General features: G+C 40.9%; 2 protein-coding genes across 3 annotated transcripts; both read left to right on the top strand.

Annotated features, from left to right (window-relative positions):
* Positions 1-34: 34 nt before the first annotated feature.
* Positions 35-15,776, top strand: fyna (FYN proto-oncogene, Src family tyrosine kinase a). 2 transcript variants are annotated; one of them, XM_079286965.1, is made up of 12 exons: positions 35-181; positions 5,133-5,389; positions 7,385-7,481; positions 8,251-8,349; positions 8,569-8,672; positions 8,820-8,969; positions 9,078-9,242; positions 10,112-10,291; positions 10,593-10,669; positions 11,246-11,399; positions 13,220-13,351; positions 14,445-15,776. In XM_079286965.1, exons 2-12 carry the CDS (start codon positions 5,143-5,145, stop codon positions 14,651-14,653), a joined length of 1,614 nt encoding a protein of 537 aa, XP_079143091.1. In that variant the 5' UTR covers positions 35-181; positions 5,133-5,142; the 3' UTR covers positions 14,654-15,776. The 2 variants fall into 2 exon arrangements, with proteins under 2 accessions (XP_079143091.1, XP_079143092.1); XM_079286966.1 differs by lacking the exon at positions 35-181 and adding an exon at positions 2,509-4,530.
* Positions 15,777-16,300: 524 nt separating this feature from the next.
* Positions 16,301-20,472, top strand: LOC306790880 (uncharacterized protein). Its single transcript, XM_079287413.1, has 10 exons — positions 16,301-16,333; positions 16,578-16,970; positions 17,108-17,238; positions 17,600-17,741; positions 17,966-18,162; positions 18,974-19,062; positions 19,154-19,222; positions 19,580-19,684; positions 19,767-19,841; positions 19,958-20,472. Exons 2-10 carry the CDS (start codon positions 16,597-16,599, stop codon positions 20,126-20,128), a joined length of 1,353 nt encoding a protein of 450 aa, XP_079143539.1. The 5' UTR covers positions 16,301-16,333; positions 16,578-16,596; the 3' UTR covers positions 20,129-20,472.
* Positions 20,473-21,065: the final 593 nt, after the last annotated feature.

The raw sequence follows: 21,065 nt of genomic DNA, 5'->3' as shown, positions 1-21,065 counted from the left end.
TCGTCATCATCTGTACGCACGGCGGCGACAGCAGCTCCCGAATCGACAGGGACGGATATCCCGCCGCTATTCTCTCTTAATGCGAAGAAAAAGCAGTCACAGAGAGTAGAAAAATATTGGAGAATCCCCACACGAAAGTCCCTCTGGAAACTCCGATGGATTAATCTGATTTTGTTCTGCGGTAAGCACGCTTTTTCCCCCCTTCCCTGTGTTGAATTTCAATTGGTGCACCCGCCTCGTCCCCTGTTTTGCGCTGTGGACTGCGAGATGAATTCCTCTCGGAAAAGAGGGAGCAGAGGAGATAAATAACACCTAGTTGGTCGCTGCAATCAAGCCAGTTTCCCACCCAGTCATCCTGCAGACGTGGGTGCGTGTATTTGACGGCTACCTTTGCCCTCAAAGAGAGAGAGGGAGAGAGAGAGAGAGTGTGGTGGTGGTGGTGGTCACAGTATTGTGGATGATGTTTTGCAGTGCTGTGATTGTGGAGAGGGGGCTCTTGTTGCAGCAGTATAAGCAGGGATGGATGCGCCGCAGAGAAGAGCTGACCACTGAGGCCATTCTCTCTCTCTCACACACACACACACACACACACACACACACACACACACACACACACACACACACACACACACACACACACACGAATGGCCTGCGGACATTCACCCCAAAATAATTGCCATATGATTTCAGCTAATTGCATTGCCACGCTGTTAAATATCCAATTAAAGCTGTCCTAATTGGGTTATCTGATGTGTCTGGAGGGGCAGCCATCCTCAGTTTCAGTAACTCAGATCCTCAGTTAAAGCCTCAGTTTGATCCATGTGGAATAAGTTAGGCGATAGTTGTGTGTTGGTTTGCACCCTGAAGCTCTGCGTATTCATCATATCATTGCTCCACGAATGACTACACAAATGGCGTGATGTGTGTGTGAATTGTTCTATGAAAGGAGCATATTAAGGTTCATGGACCATGTACATTCCCCTTCAGGCTCTCTCTCTCTCTCTCTCTCTCTCTCTCTCTCTCTCTCTCTCTCTCTCTCTCTCTCTCTCTCTCTCTCTGATTTAACGACGTGACTCAACGTACTTAAATGTGAACATTGTGACACCAAAACACAGTTGAGGCTTAAACCCACACGGACTGTATGAAAGTCAGCTGTGGGTTTTGTAACCAGCTCTGTTCATTCAGTACGAGAAGAATGCTTTGAAAGCCTCAACACTGCGTCTCATTGTACTGATAATCTTGCAACAGAGTGAAATGTGGCCATTGTCGTGTTGTTGATACACTGAATGAACTCAGTTGTCCAACACAAGCAAATATTGTAACGATTCAGAGAATGGCAGCCATAAGGGGAGATTGTCACAGTTGTACCAGATCCAGCAATTCATACGCATTCATCATACGCATTCAAATGGCACACAACAGCAAATTATCCTCCCTGACGTTGTTTCTTTGCTGAATGAACAGAAAGTTGTGTTTCGGAGTTGAATAAGGTCGTTGCGAGTGCGGCTTCAGTAGGCAGGGTTGTCCTTGTTTTGTGCCATGTCAATGATCTGAGTGTAAAGGGTCCCCACACTTCAGATGACACAGAGCTGTCTTGTTAAAGGCTCTGTTGAAATGCAAAATGATTGTATTCTGTTGAGATGTGCCAGTTTATCATGGGTTAGACACTGAAGGCATTCTTAAATGTGATTACCCGTTGAGCACAATTTGTAAGTCAAATGTTAAATAGTGCGTTCTCGTTGAAGCCGAGACCACAGCCTGTTGTTTTGTATTTTTTCAGATATTTTCCAAGCAAAAATGGCGTAGTATTCCTCGGCTCCCGCTTCTTAATTAAATGTCAGAATTTGTTTTTTCAAAGCGAACATATGTCTGATTCTCAGGCCTGACTCCTGTGTAATCCATCAGTCACGTTGTGTGACCCTTTGATCTCGCAGATTTACTATCAATGGCAGAATATGTCATTATGTCTCCCAGCTCTCGATGGTCCTGTAGACGATTAACATTTGTGTCCGTACGGCATCAAAATAAAGGCCGCTGTTTCGTGACATTAATTTCCAGTTGGGCCCAGTCGGCTGTGATTGATGTAGTGGCACGAAACCCTTTCCTGTTACTTAATGTGTTCAGAAGATATTACGTCTACATTTCTTTCCGTTCTTCACTTCCTGATGTGAAGGAATCGCGTGGCTAGTTGACTAATACTTCAACAGATTTGGCCAGACATCAAATCAGATTTCAGAGTGCATCTTGAGCCAATCAAGATGAGGAGTTTTAATATGATAGCTCTCGTCTGTCCTCCCACTCGTCCACATCGTTGCCTTTTTGCTATTAACTGTCACAACACACCACGTAGCTACAATCCTGTCTCCAGTTTCAAGCTGTTCATTTGGGTACGAAAATAGTGTGACGAGCGTTCTCGCAGGCTGAGGTGGTCATGCGATACCCAGGCAAGGAGCAAGCCCCGCAGATGCAATGCCATCATCTGTAGTTTTTCTCTTGGGGGGGGGGGTTAGTTCTGCTAAAAGTATTTTTATAGCCCTCATCCAGAAACATGAGTCGCATTACAAATTGCACACCAATATGATTAATATGCACATGTTTACTGAGCGAACACTGCAAAAAGAAGAAAGTAAAACGATACCACAAAGTGAACATATGTATGTAAACAATACAAGATGGCCTAGTTGCTGTGCAGCAGCATGCTTGCAGATATGTTCAAGCTGTGGTCTTTTTACTTTAAGTGCAGGAAGAATTTCATAATCCCCACTGGCTGCACGACGCCGTGGGATCTCCCCTCATTTACTCTGATCCCTCCAGGAGTAGATGTAGAGCTATTCTCATTTCCATCACTGCAGTTAGAGCGACAATCTACCAGAAAACAGACTTTACCTGTTTTATCCCAGTCAGTTCAGTTCATATGTTGTGCGAGTCTGCACCAAAGCTGTCAAAGATTTGAATACGTTACTAATCGTGTTTTCATCGAGCAAGAGGCTCCCCTGGACCTGTGGGTTAGCTTTTGCAATTTTTTCTTGACGAATTGATCATTTCTTTGCTAGCTCCAGAAAGTGCAACGACAGTAGACAGACTGACACTTCCTCAGTTCTACGCTTTTTCAGTGCCTTTCCTCCTAAATGGAAATTGTCAGCTTAACATGTGTTTTAAGGTTGAATTTTCTTACCTGCTATACTGTAGTGACATGTGCTGTAAATGCCAGAAGATAGGAGTTCTAAATATAAATGAAGATGGTTTGTTATTTTAAGGATTAGGAGACTCAGCAGTCCTCCTCCTCGTATTTCAGCCTGTGGTCTCATACTGTAATGCTACCGCCGGGCTTGTTTCTTCTTCTGGGTATTTTATGGGGTTTAATTGGCAGTAATGGATCACAGTGATTCTCCTTCTCCCTGCAGTGGCTCTGTTCTTCTGTTAGTTAACAAGTGTGGAGCAAAATATAGGACTGGAGAAATTGAAAATGCTGTTCCATGCTGTTCCATACTTCCAGGCACCCGTTGGCTGCAGGAAACACTGTAGAGATGTGCTGTATACCTGTCTGCATCACAAAGGAGTTACTTCTTATTGTTGTAGCCACAAGCATTACGTCCACTGATGATACCATGGCATCATGGAGTTGTCTTTAATGTTAGGTATTTTGAAAAAACAAGATTTTGGTCTTTAACTACATGCTGTACTTTACTTTGCCCGTACCCTGTTGCAGTGCTCGCAGTGTGCAGCAAGTGACGCATCTGTTTGCACTTTTTCTGACGTGGGCATTCGGGTTCCTGGCCGGTAAATGTAAAACAGGCCTGAAGCAATTCGGTCATACACTCTGTTTCCTTGTAACCATTAAGCTCTCTTCAGCAGCTCATGTGAGGCTGCAAACTAGTTTCCGAACAAAAGATCAATTTTCTCGAATTTCTGGACTTCTTGGTTTGCTGTTCTGTCACCTCTTGGTCTATAAAATGACAGTAACTAGCAAGAAATGCCCATCACAAGTTACCAGATCCCATTTGACATCTTGAAATGTGCGTCCAGTCGTCCAACCAACACAAACATATTGAGTTCACTACCTTAGAGAACTAATAAATCCAGGACATTCAAGAAGCTGAAACCAGTAAATGATTAATTGAGCTCTATCATTGTCAAAACATTTTTTTTACAATATGGTCATTTTTCTTGTTACAGTATATAAATCTCTCTTGACAGAAAAGAGGCACCACCCGAGAGTCAACGGACTGTTAATGTGTATCTGAATGTTTCAGCTGAGGTTAAGAGAGCGATGCGATAGTTTCCCCTCCTCCTCCGTCTCCTACCGCACTGGCGTTTGCCCCCTAGCGCCACCTCTCTCCATCCACAGCGACTGTAAACAAGTGTGTTTCCAATTAGCCGTCTCCAAAGTCAGCTGGCCGCTAGTGCTGATGAAAGACAACAGTGCTGTCAGCGGTCTCTTCCGAGCCGTGGCTTCATGAGCTTGCAGGACTTAAAGGGGGCCACGGTGGGCCGAAATGTGCCTTCGTTTAACTGGGTCATTTAAAGACGGTAAGGCTCTTTTTTTAATGCCTCACTCCTTACAGAAACTGGTTTAGCTATACTTTATATCATTTATTTATATAGACTTTCATGAGAGTCAGTGTAGAGCCAGGGAGCGGTTTGCTGTAAAGGGCCTCCCGATGCATTTGAACTGAATCTGTAGATGGGTTGTGTGGCTCCTTGTAAAGAAAAACAAAAATAAAGTGCATGCCAGCTTGTAAATGCAATCGCTGGGTGTAAACTCTTCTCACGAGTGTGGTCGTGCAATAAGATGGAAAAGTAAACCATGATAAGTAGTGCTGTTAAACTCTTTTATAGTGTTGAGTAAGTTAAAAGCAGGATATTCTCAGCATAAAGCATCTGTGCACATATTCACAACAGTGACACTCTGAGGCTCTGTCACATTATGTTCCTAAGTATGATTTGTAATGGAGTTTAAAGCATCGTGTTTAATTCCAGCCTAATTGAAAGAAGGCTCTCTGTAACTCTCAGAGGAAGCTCTGAAATAATGGAACATTGAATCATAATTTCCCCATTGGAGACGGCTTTTGAGCTATTATTTCACCCATCGTACTAATTTCCTCCCTGTCGCTTCCTCTCTCCACCCGCAGAAAGTAGAGAATGGGCTGTGTCCAATGTAAGGAAAAAGAAGCAGCAAAACTCACCGACGACCGGGAGACCAGCGTCTCGCACAACTCGGGGTATCGCTATGGGTCCGACCCCACGCCGCAGCACTACCCCAGCTTCGGGGTCGCCACCATCCCCAACTACAACAACTTCCACACCGGCGCCACACAGGGGGTGACCGTGTTCGGAGGAGTGCACACGTCCTCGCAGTCTGGGACGCTTCGGTCGCGAGGCGGAACAGGTGAGGCTGAAGGCGCTCTTTTAAATATGTCTTTATGATATGGCTCAAATGCAAGGCAGCTGTTATGCTACTGATAGGGTTTTGGCAGGTGTTTGAAGGCTGTTGCTGTTTTTAAAACAAAACATTTCGTGATACTTTTTTTGCATTATTACAACAACAATACAAATGTTATTTTGGTGAAATAACTTTGGACAAGAGCCAGCTATTTCCCCTTGTTTCTAGTCTTTATGCTAAGCTAAGCTTCATATTAACCGTACAAATATAACAGTGGTATTGAACTCCTCTTCTAACTCTCTGAAAGAAAGCAAAGAAGCTTCCCCAAATGTCAAACTGTTCCTTCAAGACAGGGTGACATTGTAATTCTGAAATATGTTGCATGTCATTCAATGTGGGTCAAATTTCAAACAGAGCAATTAAAAGGGAAATAAAATGTCAGTCTATGTTGTAAAGCTGTAAACTTCTCTGAAGACCACTCACCGACTGGCCCTCGTCCAAGATTTTAAAAAAAAGGCCAATGTCTGCTTTAACCGACCAGCAGACAGGATTTGTCTCGTAACAAGTTTTCACTCTCAAATGAACTCCATCAAGGTTGTAATCTTAGATTTCTTTTAAATTAAGTGATTTTTTTTTCAGATGCTGTGATAAATTCAAAAACATTAACATCTGAGACTGTAAAGAGAAGAAACACCATCCGAACAACAGCCAACTAGAGCAGAAACCTCACCTGACCCCCCCCCCCCCCCCTGTGACAGTGAGCTGTTTCGGTCATTGTAAGGTGCTTCAGAGGTTTATTGCAGCACGGTGACTCTTGACGGCCCAGGAACGTTTCAGATGGAATCAGAAAATGAAATCAGTTTATCGTCGCAGGCTTATTGGGGAGATACAGGGACTCCAGGGTCGTTCCAGATCACATCAGATACATTCTGATAGGCAGCATGAACAGTCCCGAGAGGATGCTCTGTCTGATCAGGCGTAAAGTCAGACTTCTTCTATTGTGTGCAAAACAAGGAGTTCTGTGTCGGGCTCACGGGTGGAATCTGGTCTCAAAAAAAGACATAAACTGCAAGTTTCCTTCAAAAATAATCCCAAGGCACTCTGTGCGGTTTGTGCAAATTTAAAATGCCTTTTATTTTACATGACGATACGTATTTATAATGAACATTTATAATTGATTTTACAAATGTAAGTTCAATATTTTCACCTCCCTCAACTCCCTCGGGAAATATTACCGGTAATCTCTGCAGCTGTTAAGTGCTCCAGTATGTTCACCAGCTTGTCACTAAGTGTGTCTGTTTGCCATTTGGTGTCGAGCAAGTCGTGTACAGTGGGTTATCTGAGCTCCCGTTGACAACAGCTGCCTGCTGCGGCCGAAAAGAAGTGGCGAGAGTGAAGCAGTCGGCTTATAGATGCTGAAGTGCTTCGTGGAGCGGAGGAGAACTATAGTTGGGTGATAACTCTGTTGTTATTGTGTGCATCTCCTTTCACATCACATTTAGTTTGATGCATTGTTGATATACAATTATTGAAGGGTACAGATTTAAAATTAAAATAACTTAAAATAATGTTATTTAATACACAGAGGGGATCCCCAAAAATGCATTACCACTAACTTAAATAATGTAAGTTATGAAATAATATGTTATTATACGTCATGAAACGGAAGCTTGAGTCATTTTTAATTCTTACTCAAAAAAGTGAGTTAGTTTGAAGATGAGACATAAAAAAATATCTGTAAGATCTGTTTAAATTGTATCATAAAAAAAACTGATTGTGAGATTTAGAAGTTAAAATAAAACAAAAGCAGATGGGATGCAAGAAAGAAATGAAGAGGGCAGTGGTTCTTATCGCCGTTGTATAACAAGCAGCCCATGTGTGAGACAGATGAACGAACCCAACAATAAAACCACAAGGTGAAAACCACAACATAATACTTCATCCGTACAATTCACCTCCACTATCTCCAACCAACACATGTCACGTGTTGCTTCCCTGCAGGGGTGACTCTGTTCGTGGCTCTTTATGACTATGAAGCCAGGACTGAGGATGACCTCAGCTTCAGAAAGGGGGAGAGGTTCCAGATCCTCAACAGCACGTAAGTGTGGAAACATCTGCATGACAGCATTATTAAGGGTGGTGGTTTTTGTCTGTCAAAGAATGTCTGAGTGCTGCATTTGAACTGAAATAACACAGACAGAAGAAAGTAGGTCTTTTTGTTATGAACCTGCAGCTTATGAGGCCTATGTTGCATGTTTTACAGGAAGTTGACTGATCCTATCCTTGTCAAACTGACATTTAAATTCTCCTCACGTTCTGTGTTAGTTAATATAAACTACAATAATTCTGCAGCTATTGTGTATGTTTATATTTGTGGGAACTGCTCCTAAGCTTCAGGGCTGTGGGGGGGGGGCATTTCTAATGGCAGCAGCTGACTGACATCTGAGAGCCAATGTTGTGTTTGAGACTGTTTCCATGCTGATGTCTTTTTCCCCTTACATGAATCTGGATTGAACCATATCCCGTTTTTTAACCTGACCAACCCCAAATGCCACTTTTCTTCCTTTTTTATAACAATAATCAAAAACAAAAAGGACTAAAGATACATTTTGACTATCATAAGGGATGACTATCTTGCATGCGATTTCAGTTGGTGATGATTCACTGAAGCTTCAGGGGCCCACGCACGAGAAAAACAACTTGTTTTGTAGTTAGTTTTTTATGTGCTCTCCACTCCGCGCTCAGAGACAAGACAGACGATAAATCAGATCCACTACTGAGTGCCTGTGTGCATAATGTGTAAACGGCTGATCTGTTTGTTCCAATCTGCCTCCATCCTCCATCGCTCTATATCCTTCTCTCCTCAGTGAGGGCGACTGGTGGGAGGCTCGTTCTCTCACTACAGGTGGAACTGGTTACATTCCCAGCAATTATGTCGCTCCGGTGGACTCCATCCAAGCTGAGGAGTGAGTACAACTTTTCTTTTTTTTTTTAATATGAGCTCACACGGCAGCTTCATCAGCAGAGCGCAATGCTGTATCATAAATATTTGGGAGGTCGTCTCATGCTTCTTGTTCACTGTGGCATAGAGGCACGTACAGTAAGAATAACTGACAGAATATTTAAAAGACGTTTAAACCAAATATTACACTCCGTAGTTTGAGTCCGTCTGTTTTCCCCTGCAGCTGGTATTTTGGGAAATTAGGCCGAAAGGATGCCGAGAGGCAACTGCTCTCCAACGGCAACGCCAGAGGCACTTTCCTCATCCGTGAGAGTGAAACAACCAAAGGTACTCTGCTCGTCAGCATGTCAGCTGCAGCTCGGTCCGTTTATTTATAGACAAAGTTTAATATGTTATTAACTCTGCAGTTGCTCCATTTTCATTGCCCTAAATCTTTTGCACACAATACTAATCATTGTGTTGTCTCTGTTCCAGGGGCCTACTCTCTCTCCATCCAGGACTGGGATGATGTCAAGGGAGACCACGTCAAACACTACAAGATCCGCAAGCTGGACAGTGGAGGCTACTACATCACCACCAGGGCCCAGTTTGAGACACTCCAGCAGCTAGTGCAGCACTACTCTGGTAAGACCCTGTCATGAAAGAGCCGTGTCTGCTTTCCCCTCCCTTAAAATGACAACGTCACATCACTGCTTTAACATAATGTAATGTTCAAACCGACTGTTGATCCAGCCAGGGCTGCGGGGCTGTGCTGCCGACTGATCGTACCGTGTCACAAAGGCATGCCTCGTCTGACGGACCTGTCCGTCAAAACCAAAGACGTGTGGGAGATCCCGCGGGAGTCACTGCAGCTCATCAAACGTCTCGGCAACGGCCAGTTTGGAGAGGTCTGGATGGGTGCGTATCTTTTTTGGCGTCCTCTTTTGGCACAAATACAGCTTTGGACAGCGGCGGGCAGTGTTGCGAAACATACTGCGTGTGTTGGAACACTTCAAACTCACACACAGTTAATGTAACCGACAGGGAGGAGTGTTTCATTTAGGAATTTTCATCTCTGTTGAATCTCAGTCTCCATTTGGACTGGAATACGAGTATTTTGAACTTCCCATGATTCCAACTTGGATTCAGGATCTGTAAGGACCTTAAGACCAGTTCAAACTTGTATGTGGTATTTGTTATGTTCAATTAGGTTTCAGTGACATCGCTTATCTTAACTCAGACACGTGCTGTTTTAGTTCAGATGGCTTCAGTAAAACTTCATTTGTCCTACAATGGGTTGTGAATGCTCCATGTCTGAACATGTTGGTTCCACAGACATGTATTAAATAAAATCCTAGAATTGATTCTTTATAAAATACCAAAGGGTTCAACTGCAAGCAACGTCTTTTTTGTCTTTTTTTACTAAAGCTAAATTTAAGAAAACGTGTCAATCATTATGTTACTCGATGTTAGATGTACATCTATTTGTATCTATTAGTACTCATAGATGTTTTTTTCGAATGTTTTTGAAATTTAGAGTAAGATGGAAAACAAATAAATTGGATAAACTCGGATCATAGTTAGTCATCGTTAGAACTTCAGTATATTTCAGTTACATATTACTTTCATGTACATTTATGTCCCTCCAGACCTCTCACATTTCACTTTGTCAGACTATGTGGCATATTTTTTTTTCGAATGGTGAACATCTCCTGTTGAAAATAAAATCCTGCTGACAGAGAATTACTTTTGGAAAAACTTTTTTTTTTTTTTTTTTTTCTTGTCAGGCACGTGGAACGGCACCACCAAGGTGGCGGTTAAGACTCTGAAGCCCGGCACCATGTCGCCAGAATCGTTCCTGGAGGAGGCTCAGATCATGAAGAAGCTTCGACACGATAAGCTGGTGCAGCTCTATGCCGTCGTGTCCGAAGAGCCCATCTACATCGTCACTGAGTACATGTGCAAAGGTAGATGCTATTTTAAACTGACACTATGAATATTACATACGTGCGTTTGTGTGCACACACCTGCACAGTATGTGCATCATTTGTGCATCCAACATGACGGTACAGTTATGTGCCCTACTTCACAGCATGGCCTGTGATACAAACACAACTTGTGGTTGTACAGGAGTGTTTTTGTTCAAAAACAAAGAGATCCTCCCATGTATTCCATGACAAATAAAAGTATGAGCCAAGTGTAACGTGTGGCAGGTATCCCAGAATTCATGTCACATTTCCAAACTCAGTTTTCATCTGTTTTTTTTAGGGAGTTTGCTTGACTTCCTTAAAGATGGAGAAGGACGAAGCCTCAAACTGCCAAATCTAGTGGACATGGCAGCTCAGGTACGCTGCTGAAGAAGATGTAAAATGTTGATGCTGTACACGGGGGAGTTGTTACCAGAGCACTCTGAAAGAGATCTTAGAGCTTTATTCCCTTTAATCATCTCCAGCTGGTACCAATTTATTCATTTAAGCTCTGTGTTGCACATTTACTGCCGTTTCCATCTTGCAAGGGTTTTACCGTTTCATCCGGCAGCCTCTCATTTGTAGCAGGCCAAGATGGCAGTATTTCAAAAGTTTAAACTCACCAGTTTAGCCGGTCTGTGATGAATTTATTTAAAGACAAAATGGACAAATACTCTTGAATCAGTGATTTAGAATTCAATCACTGCAGTTATTTTATTCTGAAGCTGTAATTCATCACTTCCTGTGAGTTGAAAAGTACTCGTACCTGAAGCTGGAGTTTATTTTGCAGACATGACAAATCTATTTCAGTTTAGAGATTATCCTCTCTATTGCATTTGTACGGCTCATAAGATGGTTGTAAATCTACGTACAAATCTTGCTTCGAACAGATTTTTTTCACCTTGACACTGTTCCGTGAACAATGTTTGAACTACAAAAAACTCAATTTCCCAGGTGGCAGCAGGCATGGCATACATTGAGAGGATGAACTACATCCACAGAGATCTGCGCTCTGCCAACATCCTAGTCGGAGAAAGTCTGGTGTGTAAGATAGCTGACTTTGGTCTGGCCAGGCTCATCGAGGACAATGAATACACAGCAAGACAAGGTACGACTGCTTGGTTGGGTTGCATCAGCTTTAGTTTTTGTGTAAAATGCTTCCCATGTTCTTCCTAAGCAACTACTTGCCAGTTTTAAAATAGTGATTTACTAAACAGGGCTTGTAAAGACGAATGTAATGTTTAAATTGGTTGCTGGGAAACATCTGTAGCACGGACCAATCAAATGCAATTAACTGTGTAAATACAAAGTCAATGTAGCGTCACAAACTGTAACATAACTTCCAAAAATAACACTTTCACAAGGCCAAACCCTTTATTAAAGTGAACTGGCAATGTGTTGTACATGTAGGTATGACTTTGTTTTATTTATAATTTCATATATGAAGGAATTTGTGTCTTAGGACGTTAGCAGTTAGCATGTTGGCAGTTACGGTACTTTATAACACACAGCACCCGATTGCTGTAATTTGCATCCAAATGCAACTTCTTTGTGTGAAAACAGACATAATACACAATTAAATTCAGTGTGGATATCATTATCTCCATTGTGAATAAACTTATATAAATCTGCTTAGAAATTACTGGAAAAAAAGACGTCTTTCATAAATCCAGAACACAGTACGTATTAAAGTAAGCCAGTGAGAGTTGTCAGAACATCCGTGGGTACATTGTGAACAAGCACTGCTGAAAGCTAATTCAGGATACTTTCAATTATGCCAATTTGCCAAAATGTGAACAAATGTAGGCTAATGCCAGGACACATAACTGCCGGTGGTGTTATTTGGATGCTGATTGCTGTTAAACACGATTCTAATGAAGTGTCGCATCCAATTTGTAGACCACATTACGTAACACCTCCATTACTCTTGTATATTAGCAAGCTGACGTGAGTTTTGCCAGTTGGTTAATTTAGTACCTTATGTAACAGTTGATATTGAGTGCTAAACTCTAAGTAGTTTTACATTACCGTAGTGTTGAAAATGAGTGATGTGTACATTTCAACTTAATGAGCACTTATGTTGTAGGGAGGCTAATTTTGAACTTATAAACCTTTGAAAGAGAACGAGTTTATTCTATTGGTCGCAGTCTGGAAATGTATGTTGTTGTTTTTAATGGACTTTGCTGGAATAGAGATTCATTTGTGACTTGTGTATCTGTTCTGTCTTTGTCCCCTTCTGAAAACCTCAACGTTAGAGGAATGAGTTAGCGGCCTGGCAGACAACTTATTCCATTCATTTAACTCCAAGATACATTTTACACACACACACACACACACACACTACATTTTATGCACGCACACTGCTTTTCAGAATAAGCACAGAAAATGAGCAGGAAAGTCTTGGTGACACCAGTGGAAAACAGAAGCCCGTGTGGTTGTAGCATGGCACAAAGACACGAGTGTCAAACTGATACAAGGGTGCACTGCAGGATTTAAGACCGATGAGCACATGTTGAACCTATGAATCCATCTGTTACTGTGTATCTCATTGGAAGGATGAGGAATAAGTGGCGCAACCCTGAAACACTCAAACGCTGTTTTCCCCAGATTGTTCTGGCCGACGTGAACTACACCAGGATGACTTCCAGATTCCGTTAGTCACTCTGTCAACATGTTCCGTCATTTGTTAGCAATTTCAATATTTACTTCCTCATCTTGGGTCATCGAGAGAAATAATGGAATCGTTCTGTTTTTCCCCCCGGTGGGATGTTATTGCGTCCTCGTGTCTCCGCACTAATGAAATCACAGATGAAGGAAAGTATTCACACAGAGGAGCCTGACCTACCTACTCCTTCGGTGTTGGTCAATGCTGTAGCTTTATTTCTCTTTATTTGAAAATTAAAAATCGCAAATTTTAATTTCTTATAGGTGCAAAGTTTCCGATAAAGTGGACCGCTCCTGAGGCTGCTCTCTACGGGAAATTCACCATCAAGTCGGACGTGTGGTCGTTTGGCATCCTGCTGACAGAGCTGGTGACCAAGGGCAGAGTGCCCTATCCAGGTGAGATCTGTGGATTATATCATCACTTCTCAACTCCAGGGGATTGCTTATATTTGATTAATGCAGAGTGCGTGAGAGTGTGTGATCTCTGCAGAGACACTAGCCATGGTTCTGTAAAAAAAAAAGAGCAGCATGACGTACGTTACATTGAGCATTATGCAGAGCAATGTTCCCAGAAGACTGTGAACATGTCAAATGAATTTGTTCTTCTCTGCTATACACATTTTGACATCGTATATTACGCATTTAAATGAGTTACAGAATATCAGAAGATATGTTTTTAACTACGGTAGTTCAATTATTTTAAATCGAATTATACTCATTTCTTTATATCAGTAGTTTTTTCACATACTTCTACTGTTTTAAGCAGCAAAATCCTGCACACCTTTATGTACTAAAATGAGCCTCAACAGATGAAATCAAATCATGTTTATTTGTCACAGACGCGATCATACACAATACATTTAGTGAAATGCTTTTGTCCCTCGCTCCAAAAAGCAACGAACAAATAAAAGAAACTGAATAGAATACGATAGAATAACAGAATATACACTGTAGCAGTGTGTTTCAGATCAATTAAACATTGAAACAATGAAACATCACAATGGTGGATTTAAAAAAATGCAAACAACATAACCGATACATATAATGTATGGTCGGTGGAGTCGGGGGTTTGTTTATATTATGTTTTTGTAAAAAACACTTTTTAAACTCTGATCTATTGATATTGTTGTCTGTTTCAAAAATCTAATCTTAGTCGGCCTTTACATACTTCCAATTAGAGTAATGCTGTTAATTCATTTAAATAATTAAGTTAACCGTTGACCTTTTGGAACAGTATACAGTTTGTTACCAAAATAATCTAACCTCAAAGGTCCACTTATGAGTTTTTAGAGCTTTCAGCAGTATTTTTAGTCTTCAGTTTGAATTGTTTTGTTGACATTCAGTTCTTCCCTCTACTGTTGAATGTCCTGACATTGTTTCTGTAAAGGCAATGAAACGGCTCATACAGAAGGCAGTTAAAGTAAGACAGTGATGCGAGGTTCTTATTAGAAACATCTGCCTTCATTCCGCCGTGTTGTCCTCTCTCCAGGTATGAACAACCGCGAGGTGCTGGAGCAGGTGGAGCGAGGCTACCGGATGCCGTGCCCGCAGGACTGCCCCTCGTCCCTGCACGAGCTGATGGTGCAGTGCTGGAAGAAAGACCCGGAGGAGAGGCCCACCTTTGAGTACCTGCAGGCCTTTTTGGAGGACTACTTCACTGCCACTGAGCCTCAGTACCAGCCGGGGGATAATCTCTGAGCGCCGCTGCCCTCATCTCATGTCATTTCACCGGCTTCCCACCAGAGGGAGCCAATCTCCACCTAATCGCGCTCATCCCGTGGCTGTAACGATTCAAAGCTCATTGACTGACTTCTTGACTTCCAAGCTTACAAACTGGGACAGCTGCTGTTTTGACAGCATACTGACTATCAAATCAAAGGATGTTTTGGAGGCGGGAGGAGTTAAAGATGACTGCCATGGATGAACGAGATGAGTCGTGTCGTGTAACTTGTACGTAGTGTAAATACAATTGCTTGTCTACTTCTCTCTGTTTTTGTTTCAATTTATATTACTTTTGATATTTTGGAAATGTGTGGATTCTTTTTTATTTATTTTTTTTAATCCAAGGTAAAAGTTATTTCAGATTTACGACAAGTAGAAAAACGTGAGGCTCACAAATAGTCGTGACATAATAACTGTAGGAACGGTAATAGTTAAATACATCGTGAACCGAAGCATCTCAGACGTTTTTTTGGAAGTCCACTGACCTTTTTTACAAGGATACCGCTCTCCTCTTCTCAAGGAACTTAGATGTACTATAACACCTGTTCTTGCCTTTTAATGTTTATTAATATTCTTATAATGTAAGGGAATGCCTTCATGCTTTCTACACACTAACTTAGTGCATCATGGACTCTCCCACCCAAACTTGTATGGCATCTGCACTAATATTAAGTGCATTCATCCCATTTCAGCTTCTGCCAATGAGTTCTAGATCGGCTTAAAGTGACTTTTAGTTCAGCGTCTTCCTCTTCAACTATTGTTCGGCTGATCGCTTATTGTACTGGCAATATTTTAAAATGTATGTTGCATTATTGTATGGCAGCCGGCTGTGTAAGAATTAGTGTCTTTTTCGCTTCAGCAGCCAAACGACAAACAAACTGCCGCTTGACGGGAATGAAGGAAGTGATCTGTTTGTCCCTCCATAATGTGTATCTGGAAATAACTTGTTTACGAGACCAAACGTATTCTTTTGCCAAATATTTTCAGCCAATCGCAGAATTCTGTTCTGTTTTGTTTTTTTCTCGACATTATTTATTGTCTCTGTCTGTTACTTGTACACACCTTGGTTTGGTTTTTAAATAAACAATCTTTCCCCCACTGCCCTGTGTACTCACCGCTTTGAAACAATTAGCACTGAACACTTGTCAGTACTGGTAAGTGGGTTTTAAACTGACTGTTAACTGTCTTCAGAGAACATGCAGCAACAAGAAACTGACTAAACTTGTCACACAGGCAACATGACTGAAATATGCAAATCATGTCCACTCTGCAGTCAACATTTTATACCGGTTTGATTTGTTTTCATTGTACATCTTTTTCATCTTAGTTCTGACTAAAACCTTGACTCTTTGTGGAATTTTGTCATTTGAGAGTATAGCTTTAATGTGTCAAAGCTCCCGTTTCCTTGTTATTCCTATGACGGAGCAGTGTTTATTCATCATTTTGGCAAACCTTTTTTGGAACAGTGAATTCCGGGAATAAGACACTTGAATAGTATCCCCAGATAATGCTTCCCCGCCAATCTGGCTGAGCAGCAAACACTATATTCTTATCTCTGATTGGATGCAGCTGAACGGTGAAGAATTTGCATATAGCAGGATGTGCACACACAAGCCTCTGCAGCCGCAGGAGTGGAAAGAATCCAGCAGAGAACAGGTACTGGTATGTCCTTTTTATACTCTTTTTCTTTTCAGACTCCTGGTACGGACAAAAGACAATTCATGTAAGAATATGTTTCCATGTGGTATGTTCTGTATATGTTGACTGCATGTGAAATTATTTCAATATCCCAGTTCAACTATCTTTTTGTCATACTGCCAATTTACCTGTAATTCTGTTTTTTCTTCTAACTCATGATGATAACTGATACTATGTTTCTGCTTCTGTCTGTTACTTGCAGGACTTGTAACCTGGTTAAGATGGAGAAATCTGAAAAAGCAGAAGAACTAAAGGTGTTTTCATCCACAAATATGTTAGAAAATTCCAATCAACTTGTGAGCCCTGAAGTCACAGTAAACCAAATAGTTCATGCTAATTCACCTCATGATGGATTCCTACCGACCTGTTGCATGAATGCGGATTATTTCTGCCAAAATATACCACGTAGAGTCGCGCAGGTGACCGAAGAGTTTGAGAGTCATCCAACTCGTGATGCACTGCATGTAGAGCTGATGCAGCACAGACAGCCAGGAGACAGAGGAGCTGCTTCTGCCATGATGCATCTCAATCGTCGCGCTGGTCTTGCAGAGACCAGGCAGGGTGACACCAGAGGAGAGAGCTGCCGACTTGACCGGTGCGGAACAACAGAGCCTGCAAACAGAGACACAACTCGGTGACTCTGAAATGTTGGAGTTAGGAAATCCGTCAAAGAATATAATACAATGTGAATTCATTTGGGATTAAATATTTTATCTATTTTTTTATTTTGAGGGTTGAGGATGAACACAATTCTCCTCTTCAGAGTGATGAGGATCTTGAGCCTCCCTTGCCTCTAAGATCTGATGATGAGTGGCCACACTACAGACCCCTTCTACCTCCTCACCACCACATGATCAACTACGGTAAGAAAAAAATGTATTACCGTAAATGTATTTAATTCATTTTCATTAAAAGAGGCAAACATGGTAAATATGCAGTGTGCTTTGAATCTATAAAGTAACTTTTCTTTCAGATAAACATAAAAAGTTTAATATTTCGTCTGAACTAGTGTACTAGAGTGTAACTAGAGTACCAGAAAGTGTGGAGAGTACCTGAAATTGTACAGTACTTGAGTGACTGCTTAGTCACTTTTGACTGCTTTCATTAGCAGCAGTTGTATGCTCTTTTTTTTTTCATTTATCTGATTGTACATGTATTTGAGCTGGCAAACACCTTCTTCAGCCGTTTTTCTGCCTTCAGCATGTGTCTAAACTATGTCCACAGACCTTCATCGTAGTATGGATGTCAGGTATTCTGCAGGAGAAGGGCAGTACAACCTCAGTCCACTCAACACGTACCCTCCTCAGCCATGTCACCCCTTTGCTTCCTCCCTGCCCAGAAGACACTGGGATGACACACAAAACTGGTAAACAACAACTTTAAACTTGAAATGCAGGCTATAGGTGCATTCCCTTTGTAACCTTACTCAGTAGAACATACATCTAAAAAGTTCCTTCAAGCTCACTGTTAATGTTTGTGAAAAATACAGTGAACCAGGAACTGCAACTTATTTGCATATTACAGACTATCACGTGTCAGCACAATTCAAACAAGGGGCCTTTTGCTTATCTTTCTTTTACACTGCTTCAGGCTCGGACGTCATGGTAACGTCATGAATCACAGCGTGGCTCAGGGAAGTGTCTCGGTTAACGTGCCCCAGTTTTCCGTCCCCGCCCTGCAGGGTGTGTCACAGGTCAAAGTGATGGACCTGAGCTCAGCAGGAGCAGAGGCGTCTGCCTCACATCCACATGAGAAAAGAAGAACCATCAGCCTGCCTGATGAGAGCCGTAAGTCTCTCATTTAACCGCCATCCTACCAACATAGTTAACATACAATAACTACTGACTGATTAAAGAGAATAAGCTACGATAAGAAACTACCATCATAGCAAAATGTTACTATTAGTTATGTGAATAATGTTATCTGAAAATGCAAGAAAATAATGATTGTATTCGGAAAGTTTAAGTAAATTTGCATTTTGTGTAAAACAAAAACAAACAAAATCTGCTGCATCTGTCCGTCTCCTTCAAAATGACTGACAGAGTGCCCCTAACCCCTTGATAGTGTGTGTGATATTTTAAATCAGGACCCATGACAAACATGTACTCAATAAATAATTCCATAATTGAAACTGCCTCTGGAAATGGGGATGGCTGTGATTCCTAAACGGTTATTGTGATCAGTGTAATATTTTAAATGGACAAACCAGAAAAACAAAAAACCCTTTTCAACCATTCTGTGTAAAATACTATCTTATTGAAATTCATTATTTAGAATTGTTGTTGACAGTTTCAGATATATTGATTCAACTTCATGGTTATTTGTGAGGCTGTAGTTTGTTGTATTGCATTGTATACATGTTAAGATGTTTCTTGCACAGTAAATTAGTACATGGACAGAATAACAAAGAACACCTTCAAAACATAACAGGATTGTCTCAATGACATATGTATATATTTTTTTACAGAAATTCATATTTAGTTTAGCTAAGATAAGAAGCAGGGCTCTTCTATTCCATGGTAGCATACAGGTTACTATTTAACTAAAAATGATTCATTCTGAGATTCATTTGGATTTTATGATCTCTTCTCTTCTCAGGAAACGTTTTTATAACTTACTCTTCAGACATTTCTTCAGAGATAGCCCTCTTTGGAGACTTCCTCACCAAGCAAGGTTTTCTGCCAGATGTGAGCGAATATCTCTTCCCTCAAAAGTCAGATACATTAATTTTTTTAAACACTACACAGCTCACTTAAAGACCTGAATTTAATTTCACAGATTGACAATTTTAACAACCCCATCAGACGCATAGATACCAACAAGTGGAATGACGGTTACCTGAAAGATGTAAGTGAAACCACAGTTTAAAACCTGTTTTTAACAGATATCATATACATTTTGTATTGTTGTTGCTATATTATCACATAAAATCTTTGTAAGCAATATTACCTATTCAATGACTTAGAATACAAGATCTAACAAAATGTTTTGTGTTTGTTTTAACTGTTTTTTTAATCAAAATTTTGTATTAAATTTGTATTTTCAGTCAACTAATCTGTCCTGTGTGTGTGTGTGTGTGTGTGTGTGTGTGTGTGTGTGTGTGTGTGTGTGTGTGTGTGTGTGTGTGTGTGTGTGTGTGTGTGTGTGTGTGTGTGTGTGTGTGTGTGTGTGTGTGTGTGTGTGTGTGTGTTGTTTTTTTAACAGCCATCAAGCATGATTATCGTTGCCATCAGTCCAAAGTACAAGGCGGACATTGAAGGATCTGTCGTGGATAGCCATGGTCTACACACTAAATATATTCACTCCATGGTGAGAACATATTTGTTTAAATTAGACATGATTCTGAGAATAATTGCTTATAGGTACTATAATCCTAAATCTAATTTTCCAGATGCAGAATGAATTCATCCACCAAGGCAGCTTGAATTTCAGATTCATACCGCTTCTTTTCCTCAATGCGTCCCAGGTCAGAAAGGTTTTTTGTTTAATAACTTCAAGTTAAGCAGTTACCACCATTTCTCTCCCTGAAACCTTTCTCTACTGCACATAAAATAACACGTATAATATGCGTACTTCTCACAGAAACACGTCCCATGTTGGCTTCAGAACACGCGTGTTTACCGCTGGCCGCAGGACACCGAGGATTTGTTACTGCGGCTACTCAAGGAAGAGAGACACATTCCTCCTCCTGTACCTCTGGAGCTCACCCTCATCATCAGGCCTGAGGCCCTCAGTGCCGCAGCTACACTGTAAAGACACACCAGTACTGTGTGATTTAAAATCACTTTAAGTGATTAACAGCTCATGTTGTATCTAATTCACCTTTTTGTTTTTTGACGTTACAAAGACGTTTTTTGTCTGTGTACCTACACAACATATTCACAACTTTAAACAACTATAGGGTGAATTTTATGTGAAATTGACCAGACATAGACGTCCGTCAACGCGTTAGATTTGTTTGGAACATGTAACAAAAGAAGAATAACCAATACATTTAAAATATACAGAGCAAATTCTGATTGGTCAATTACGAATCTCTACGGTCTGCTGCTATGAATGACAGACATTGGCTATGGATGCAGTTCTGATCACGTACACAGCGAGACAATTTTTTGTGGAAACAATCAAATTATTCTAAATCAATAAAATCATTTAAAATTGAATATTATGTGTCAAAGTATTGATTTCTTTAGTAGGTAGCTGTGTAATAAGCAAGATCATATAAAGTGACCATAGTGTGTCAATAAAATGTCAAAAAAGTCATAAAACAAACTCTGAAATTCTAATCTATAATGGCAGCAGTGGATCATTTGCTGTTAGAGGGTTGACAGTGAATGACTGATTTAACTGTTCATCAGAGTAAACGCCTGCAGGAAGAAACTGTGCTTGTGTCTGGCAAAAAAAAAAAAATGCACCAACACTTTTGGTACATCCATCTGTAACCACTGACCAGATGTTTCCAGTTGCTATAGAAAGTCTAAATTATGAGATACTTTAACACAGCAGTCATAGAAGCAGCTCTTCATAGGTTACCCTACATTTGACATATAAATGGATTGTGAGTACATTGAAGATTACTTTAAACGTGACTTTAAAACAGATGAAATCCTTAAATTGCTTGATGTTTCACATGGATTGTAGTGAGCAAACGCACCCTTGAATAGAATTTTAAGCAAGAAGCAGCTCTGGA

Source organism: Melanostigma gelatinosum, assembly GCF_949748355.1.
Source record: "Melanostigma gelatinosum genome assembly, chromosome: 16".
NCBI classification, from domain to species: Eukaryota; Metazoa; Chordata; class Actinopteri; order Perciformes; family Zoarcidae; genus Melanostigma; species Melanostigma gelatinosum.
The sequence above is the reverse complement of the archived record's forward strand: the minus strand, read 5'-3'. Positions and strand labels throughout refer to the sequence as shown.